General features: G+C 32.5%; 1 protein-coding gene across 1 annotated transcript in view; it reads right to left on the bottom strand.

The window, feature by feature from the left end:
• Positions 1-9840, bottom strand: part of Cow (Proteoglycan Cow) — a 152204-nt gene that overhangs the window by 21111 nt on the left and 121253 nt on the right. Inside the window, exons 5-6 of the mRNA XM_018509899.1 lie at positions 9337-9482; positions 4387-4544 (exon numbers count right to left, since the gene is read on the bottom strand). Of these exons, the coding sequence (XP_018365401.1) occupies positions 4387-4544; positions 9337-9482 (304 nt within the window). The remainder of the gene's footprint in view (positions 1-4386; positions 4545-9336; positions 9483-9840) is intronic.

Below are 9840 nucleotides of genomic sequence, written 5' to 3'. Positions count from 1 at the left end.
CCGCCATTAAAATAATGTGCCAATCAATCGGATCGCGTTCGATCTGATCGATTTGTCACAAGCTTTCGGAAAATTCTCGCGCCCCACGTTTCGCGCGGTTCTGCCTCCACATGACGTTGATACCCGCCGACAAAACATGGAAATCGTTTTAGAAAACGTCACGGGATCATATTTGTCCCATCGAAACGCAAACCCCGCGTCGCCAAATATATATACTATCTATATAAATCTCATGTCCTTCTGAAACGAACATCGGAACTGTGGAATTCAATTTAATGCGAAATGCTCCTTAAAATTTTATCGAGACGAGACAATTTTAAAACAGTAATTGTTTAAAACTATCCAAATTGAATATTTTATCATCAAACATCACAAAAATTGATTGTTGCCGTTCATCAAAGAGCAATAACTGTAAACTTCATATCGATGTTGTGAGTTTAATGAAATTCTTGAAATATTGCATGTTTATAACTTTCCAACATTTTAGAAATATTAAGAAAATAATCGAAAATGATGACTCTTTTATACTACGTTTTTATTACTCAAACAAACTAAAGCTCAACTAATGGCTTGTGTAAAATTATATATACACTTAGTTAAAAATTTATTTAAAATTACACTCGGCGATTTTCTTTTTTAGTATATACAAGAGTACATACTAGAATTTTCCTCGTTGTGTGTCCTGCACACAGAGCTTAAACTTATGTTTAAGATACATCCTGTATTTATTGTTGAACGGGATAGAAACGGTAATGCACGAGTAACAGGATGAAGGATACAACACGAGCTGCAGGCGATGGAAGCTACAATATTGAACGTTGCTTTTTAGCACAAGCGGCCGCGTTTATAAATTCCCCCAGGGAGATCATAAGATCTCCGAGAATGGGAAGCGCGTAAAGAAGGTGAATAATACTAAATGTGACACGCATAAGTGTTTCTCACCGAGCGAAAGATAAGTGTTCTGTACTAAAAACAGCTTGTTAAGTAATTGTACGTTCTAACGTCAATAAAAAAACGAGTCTCGTGTATCGGAAAGTTCTCTTCAAATGTATGTATATCAGCGATGTGGAAAGTTGCACTTTTATGTGCCGATATCAATAAAACGCGCCGACCAAAAAATTTTGAATAAAACGAATCAATTTTGAAGCAACAATACTGCAGCAATAGTATGCAGTTTTGTGTTAGCTTGTATAAAATGCAGGAACGAAACAAGGAAATGGAACAAGAGAAAATCGAAATCAAATTTAGATTTATTCTTTTTTATTTGTAAACGGGAAAAGCACGCAACACAAAAAAAATTCGGTTCCTGACGCAACATTAGTGCATTTTGTAAAAAAATATAAAAAGAGAAAAGAAACAAATTGTTCGAAAAATTTTAGCGTAGTTTTATAATTGAGAACTCAAATGTCAAACCATGTTAAAAGAGTGTAGAGAATAGACGAAACAAAGGGTTTTTCAGGAAAAGGTTTTTCAGAAAGGAGGATGAATAAAATTATCGGATTTTGGCCTAAATTAATTTTTCTTATGTATATATATTTTCTCGTATCGTTTGATATTCTCATCATCATTTGCAGACGTTTATTTCAAACTGATCTGATGGAAACATGTTGAAAATCGCATTAAAAGTAGCATAATTTTGAAATTTCATCTTTGATTGCAATTTTCGATATTTTTCCATCAGTTTAACTTGAAATTAATATTTACAAATGATTCAGCACATCAAAAAATATGAAAAAAAAAACTTAAAAAAGGTTCCATCGCTTAAACTAAAATTGGTTATTTTACTAAATATCCTGAACAATGAATAAAATAGGTCAATTTTGATTAAAAAAATGGAATCTTTCTAACGCATGTTTTTTTTATTTTCTTTAATATGTTGAATTATTTGCAAACGTTAATTTCAAGCTAAATTGATCGGAAAATATTATAAAATTGCACTCAAATATCAGATTTTGACGAAATTATGCTACTTTGCGATTTTTAACATACTCCCATTAGATCAGTTCGAAATAAAAGTTTGCAAATAATTTAGCACATCAAAAAATGCAAGAAAACGTGCACAAGAGAGGGATTCCATGGTTTAGACTTTAGACCAAAATCCGGCAATTTTACCTCCTTCATTTTTTGGGAAACTATTTACGAAACGTATAATCAAACCTTATCTTCTTTAAAAGTATATGTATATTTTTATTTAGTTATAATATTTTCTACATGTTTTATTTTAATTTGTTTGAACACAATGGCAATAGAATTGTTTTTACAAACATTGCAATGTACGTAACTTTCTACTTTTAAATTAAAAAAGTTTGATTGCATCGTACAACTCTCCAAAAATCTCGAAAAGAATTCCTACGAAAAATTTCTGTTTTTAGTCTACTTATATACGTACGTACATACTGCCCCTTAATTCTACACTTTTAGAAAAAATGTAGAATTTATTATTTAATCTTTTTTTAAGAGAGCTGTGAGCGCAAAGCAAAAGTTAAATTATCTTTGTGACACAGAGCGTGATGTTTTTTTTACGCTTTTAGATGCAAAATATCTTCAACTTGATTGTAATTTTTTTCTCGAGTTAACGTGAAGTGGAATTCGAGTGCTATGACAAATGAATTGAATTTGTAATTGCCAATTTTCGGAATTCTCTTCTATTGATAAGAACAGAGTCTCATCGAACGAATTCTTGCTTAATACATCCCGCGACCTTGTAATTTTGAACGCCGAAAGTAGTACTTTCTTGAGATCGGATCGATATAATCGCCGACGAGTGAGAGAGTATATTGTGAAGGCGCGACCTAGGGAAACGCAGCTCCACGTGATTTATACAGAGGGAGGACGCCACCTCGTTTTACTACCGTAAACGTGATATGTAGACTCTTTGTTCTTAACGCGAACAAAAATACAGCGAATACATCTGTATCCTCTTCTGTCTACTCTGTGCTATGGAGGGTGGAATCAACCTATTCCGCCCTCTCCAAAATTCTTTAGTAAATAAATGTATACGAATCCAGAAGTCAGACGTAAATTTCAGTCGACCCATAAATTTTAGCTAGCTGAATTTAATTAACACTTTCTAATTCCAACATATTCTAACGATTTACTAGAGATAAAACAATTTTGCAAAATAATGCTGCCTACTGTGACAGCGTAGGAAATATGTATGTATAAAAAAACTTAAAAGAGCTGCAGTAATACTACGGGAAACCTACTTTACAAATCTGTAAAGAGTTAAAAGTAATGAACAAACCACGAAGCCATAAAGTACGAACTCATGTTTCTTCTGAAATAGCGCGTTTGCCGTAATCCATTTTTATGGGGTTCTACGGCGAAGCAAATACCTTCGTATTGCCTGGTTGAAAATTGCAATCTTGCGAATAAATCACGGCTTACATTACAAATAATCTGCCTACCATATATAATAGATATGCAATCTTATGGAAAGTAGAATTGTTTCTTACATCAATTATTGAAAAAATATCACTTCAACATTCGTTATTATTTGATTATTTCTGGTAATTTAATTTCTACGTCAAATTTTCGTACAAAATATACTGAACAAATTTCAAACGATATCTGATTACTCATAAAATAATCACAGACAAATGTATACACGTATCACGTTTACACAGTTGTTTAAATATTGTAACGTAATTACAATTTATTTCTTATTTTTAGCAGAGCAACTGATCAATTTATAATCGATTTTTGCTTTCTAAATTGAAAACTCGAGAAAGTAGCTTTACATTAGCATTCGAAATGTTAGATTAGAACATCGTTATGATTCAACGTTCAACTCGGCTCAATTAATATTTAAAAAAGTAATATATTATATATATTTGTTTACTTTCCTGCGTATAAATTTTACATTAGAATTTAAAATTAATAAAAGTTCATTTATATGATTAAATAATAAATTAATTAATACTATATAGAAAATAGGTAAAAATTAAGAATAGTGTCATGCAATGGAGAATATAATAATCATATACATAGTGAGAAGCTGACGAATGAAATAGTTATTTTAATGAATGAAGACAAAATGAAATAAATGAAATATCACATTGTTATTCATCAACCACTTAAATTATACATTCTTTTATATAATTTATTTTTAAAAATCATGTATATATATATATATACTTTCTGCACAATAAAAATTTCTGCACTAATAAAAATGATGCAGTTTTTTTGCAGATTACTCTGATGCATTATACGACACATTATGCGTTGTACGTTATGTATACGCAAGAAAATATATGTATAATGCGACAAGAGAGGAGAAACGCATTTCCATCTGAAAACTCAATTACGATGTAAGGACACCGCGCAATATTTTCCCCGTCGTTTGCAGCGGAAATGCAGCGTAAGAAGCAAATATATATGACTTACCTTGCCACGTTTCGTGTACTTAAGATACTGGTAGTGATGATTATCGTAATTGAAGTCGCGAGGCGTGAGGGTGATGTCGTGGTTACGGCCCATCTTGCCCATAAGCATCTTCTTCCTTTGCATCTGCGTCTTCTTCGAGTACATTCGCAGATCAGCAACTGCAAAATTCACCTCTGATTAATGTACTCTTCTCGCGGCACAGGCTGATTGCAAGTCGCGGCGAAATTACATTTCGTCCCGGCGCGGCGCAACGCGTCGAAAATACTTGGTTCGTTAGCCCGAATCAACTCGAGCGTGACTGCCGACAAATTGCACGTCAGAAATCGAAAGGCCGACTGCGCTTTTTAACGGCAGGGCACTTTTCGCCCATCCACGACGGCGGGAGTGATTTTTCCGCGCGATGTGCGCGCAGAAGTCCCTGGGTTTGTCGTCGAATACGGCACGAACGAGACGCGAGAGAAGAGACGCTGACTTCAAGTGGAGAACGTCAATAATTCTTTCGCCAGAAAAACAGGAAAATTTTTATGGCGCAGAGCCCGAGTGTTTAAGGTAGGATCTGATTTAAAAGCGGGACATATATAGCGGCAAAAAATAGAAAGATACAACTACTAAAATTAGTAAGACAGAAGAAAATACACGTGCAAAAAGTGTCATTTTTCCCCAAGCATTGCCGTACTCCGTTTTCATACTTGATACTCATTGCCAGTATCGTTTTCGAGTCTTTATTTATTTCTTGTCTTTGCAGAATAGATTACTTGTCGAAATTGTGCATCATATTCGTCAAATATTTTATATGTCAACCGAGAACTTCGTGATTGATCTCTGCATAAACATTTTATCTCGCGCAGCGGCACGTCATTTTTCATCAAGCTTACTGAATCTCCAGTGGATTATTCGACCGCAAACATGATAGTCCTAACGTCACCATACCTGATAATCGATATTCTGCATGTATGTTGTAAACCGCTCGATCGTGAACGCGATAACATTTTTATTGCTTCATATTAATGTTTAAAACATGAAAGCAATATGCGCGACGTTACGAAACGGCTGATAAAAATGCAACCGCGCCTTTGGAATCAATCGTATTTACGAATCAATCGTCACTCATTAACCATAGCCAAATAAACCATTCGAAATTAGCACGTGCACTCAATCACGATCGTTATGATTTTCCCGGTAAAACACGAGCGACAGCGATACAACTTCATAAAATTCAATTACCACTCGTACACCAACCGATAAATTTAGATGATTGGAACTTCGCTCGTTGATATTCATTAATATCAACGAACATTGAGTAAAATTTCCAGGTTTTTTTCCTCTTCGCTATACATTAGCGTTACAAGCCAGAGATTACTGTCTACATTGCTTTAAATCTTCCACGAAACAAATTTTCTACAAAATAAGTACTCCATTCCAGTTTGTTACGTTAAAATATTTACGTTAAAGTATATTTAATATTTTCTAAAACACGTTTTATAAAACACGTTAAAATATATTTAATATTTTTCAAAACAACGACTTTAAATCTTAAAAGTAGACCTTTTCACTTGTATTATTCATCAATATTCATTGTTAATATTCAAATATTCATTATAAATATTTTAGTGGTGTTTCTTCACATTTTTACATTTAAAGATTTTTCTCATGAGGTAACAACTGCATCAAAATTGTCTACACGTGTCACAGCTATAAATATATATTTATTCCTTAAATATGTATATGTGTCTACTTTTAAAATACCACAATTGCTAAATTCAATTTTATAAATATTGAAGAACTGGTTTAAATTTTCAATAAAGAAAACACTACTTCAAAATACATACGTATATTTTCGTTATTAATATCCTTGTCTTTTCTATAATTTAAAATATGCTGATACTCCTTGTATATGTATATGTATACATGTAGTAGCAAACAAAAAGCGCAATTTGAATTTTTCATTATCTAGTAAAGATTCAAGTCGAGATGCTGTTTTTAAAATATATTTAGAATATATGCATATCTACTAAGAAAATTAATCGTAAATAACACAAAATAAAAGAAATTATTACAAAAACAGAGTTTTTTAAAAATAGTGAGTGTATTTTGTTAACTTTTTGTTTATGTCAATCATATAAAGTTTATATCTGTCAGAAATTTAAATCAATAGAAAAGCAATTTTACCTATAATATAATAAATAATACAATATTATTATTTAGTTGTACGACCACAAGCTTTAATTAGTGCTATATCTATACTGCATAATATTAATTATTGAAAAATAATCAAACTTCGAAAATATGGTCTAACTTTACATGAAAACATTTCCAATCTATAAGCTACACATTACATAACGAATCATAAAAATCTATTACCATTGAACAATAACGGATAATAATTATGTGGACAAAATAAAGTCATGCATCTTCTTTGCTCGCTATACCGTATATAGTGTACACATGTTAAAAGCATATGACGAATCACCGATTCGCAAATTCAATCGGTTCTGATCTTGTCTGTTCTCCAATTCCACGACGATTCACGATTCGCTCAACGTTTGCCCCGGTACATCGCGTTGTATGCCCAACAGCGGCACTATTGTTCTAACCGCCAATTATGAATATTCATGGAAGGTCCACGTGTCGTTGAGGCGCAGAGCGCGATGCAAACGCGGCACACCATTGTGAAACTTACAATACATACGTATATTCCAACATGAATATGCTTACAAATTGATCTTGCGCGTTAAATTTCGTAGAGAGACTCGCTTTTTACAAATCATCACCGACATGCTCTCACTTCCATGATTAACGATTCGGTTAGACTCTCTGTATGTCATCGTAAAAATTGACACGTAACAAAATTTCTATAATACGCTCTCATTTTCTAAAGACCGTTAAACTGCATACAATATTATGTTTAAATATTAATTTTATTTCGATGGAATAAAACGGAACTTTACTAGTCTACATTATTTTTGGATGTAAACTATTTTTTAAATGTAACTAATTGTAAACTCGATTAGATCCCCTAATTAGGTATATCTAAATTGTGTCACAAAATTATTATTTAAATAATTGTTATTAGTGACTTCCATCATTAACTTAACGCAACAATTACCTACAATTTAAAAAAAAAAGGAATAAAATTTTGGATGCTTGGCACAGAATTTACGATTTTTTGTGTAACATGATTGTGTTCAAAAAATCTAGAACGTATGAATAAATGGAACGGTAATTATAATAATAATTTAGAGATTGGAGATAGTTCAAAAGACAGAATTCAATAAGTTTTAGCTACAATTTTGTAACGGTACGAGCGGTAATATGCATATGCCATTTGATACTTATGTAAGAGGTTTGACTCTTTAACTGTAACGAATTCAAGATTGACCCTACTTTATAATTTATAACATTTTTCAGTCATCGAAATATTAAAGATGATCTAACGAAAGTCGAACCGTCTATGATTATCAATATCCAATTCTCTTGCCTGGGAATAATGTCGTAAATTCATTTATTTAATATTGTTTTGAAAGAGAACTCTGGTAAGCACATAAATAGAAATTGAAAACAAATTAAAATTTTATAATAATGAATAGTTTTCCTTGTCTTCTTTATATTATACATATTTCTCTCTCCCTTTCTTTCCCCCTCCCTCCCTTCCTCCATCCATTAATATTTTTTAAATTTTGTGATGAACAAATACACTTTAAGTACATTTTTATCACATTGCATTTTCCATGAAATGAAGTTTTTATATTTTAATCAAATTTTTTATGACTAACATCACACGGTTCGTAGACAAGATGATTGAGAAACATTATAATTCCCCAACCAAACGAACATAATTCTGTAAAACACACACACACACTCTCTCTCTCTCTCTCTCTCTCTCTCTCTCTCTCTGCGCAAGAATGTAAATTATATAAATTACAGAAAACAATAATTAATTCGTATTAAAAATATTACTTCTTTCTTATCAACCATAAATATGTAAAATTTAGACAAAGATTTCATTAGAAATATATTTGTCTCGCTATATGAAATAATTAATAATATATATTATAAAAAATTAGAAATACTAAAAATAATGTACTAAAAGAAAGGTATTAAAAAATATAAGAAAAAAAGAGAAATCGTATAAATGTTTATAGCCAAAGAATAGCCTATGTCAATGATACGCAATTTTAAAATTATTTTTGAAACTTATTAGAGTTCTCTCTTGTCTTTAAGGATGTATCACTCGTATAGTTTCTGCAAAAGGTATAAAATTGAAATTATATTAATATTTATATTTTCCACATAAAAATAAATTAAAACGCGCGCGCGCGCGCGCGCGTGTGTGTGTGGAGGGGGGGGGGGTATATATGAAAGAGTTGTGTGTGAATAAAATTATTTTTATAATTTATTCACTGTTTGCTATTTATTTTTTATTGTTATAATATTTCAACTTCAAAAATAATGACAAAAAATTTTATTTTTTTTTTAATTTAAGTATTCAAGATAATTTATGTAAAGTTTCATTATACTGCAAAGATTTGTCATTTTATAAATACAGTTTATTTATTTATAGTAAATAAAAATGTAATAAAAATAAAGAAATGACATTCTTTACACAATTATTTCATATGTATATAGTTTTACAATTAGTACTCATTTTTGTATAGAAAGTATAAATGTTAATATTAATTTTGTATAGAAAGTATAAGTAATAATATTTCCAATATTATACTTCTTACGAGGACGGGTGATACATCTTTGGGTGTGTTCCATTTGGCGCTCACAGTGCTCGCAAGCAGTTTTATCCTTGCTTAATATTTGATAAATAATAAGGATAAAATGATTCCATGAGCGTTACGAGAATTAAGTGGAACACATCCTTTAAACAGTGTCTGAGATTGAATCAGTGTTTCGATTTAAACCCGATTTGCACACAGACAAACCGACAAACGTATCTCTTACCTTTGCACGGACAAAAACCTTTACAGGCGATGTGGACGGAGGTATGATGAATGCAGTTGTGGTACTCGAGTCGGCACGGCGAGCTGTACGTGCGATTGTCGTTTCCGCAGAGGAATGTAGGCTTCACCACAGGACATTCCTGGCACCTGTAACACAGGAAAAACACCGACGGTGGCTTTAAACTAGACGCTTGGCTGTCGACACGCGTGTTTCTCGAGAGATCGGTTTGGCAAGTGAGAGACAAAGGACGGGACTGCCGGCTGCTCGAGCGCGAGAGAATATCGATATTCGATGCTTTCTCGCCGTGCAGTGCACTGTGCGCACCGCTTGTGAATTTTGTTAAACGACGTGTCACTGGATATCGAGAACGGCGAAAACGAGACGACGTAGGCCCCGCGTACTCGCGTATGTGTAGCCCTGATATGGAGCCCTCATAAAACTTCTCATAAAAATTTATGAATCCTCGTGGGAGACGGCGTGCTACGCAAACGCTTTGCGCTGAGC

This window comes from Trachymyrmex cornetzi, unplaced genomic scaffold (genome assembly GCF_001594075.2).
Source record: "Trachymyrmex cornetzi isolate Tcor2-1 unplaced genomic scaffold, Tcor1.1 scaffold320, whole genome shotgun sequence".
Classification (NCBI taxonomy): Eukaryota; Metazoa; Arthropoda; class Insecta; order Hymenoptera; family Formicidae; genus Trachymyrmex; species Trachymyrmex cornetzi.
The sequence above is the reverse complement of the archived record's forward strand: the minus strand, read 5'-3'. Positions and strand labels throughout refer to the sequence as shown.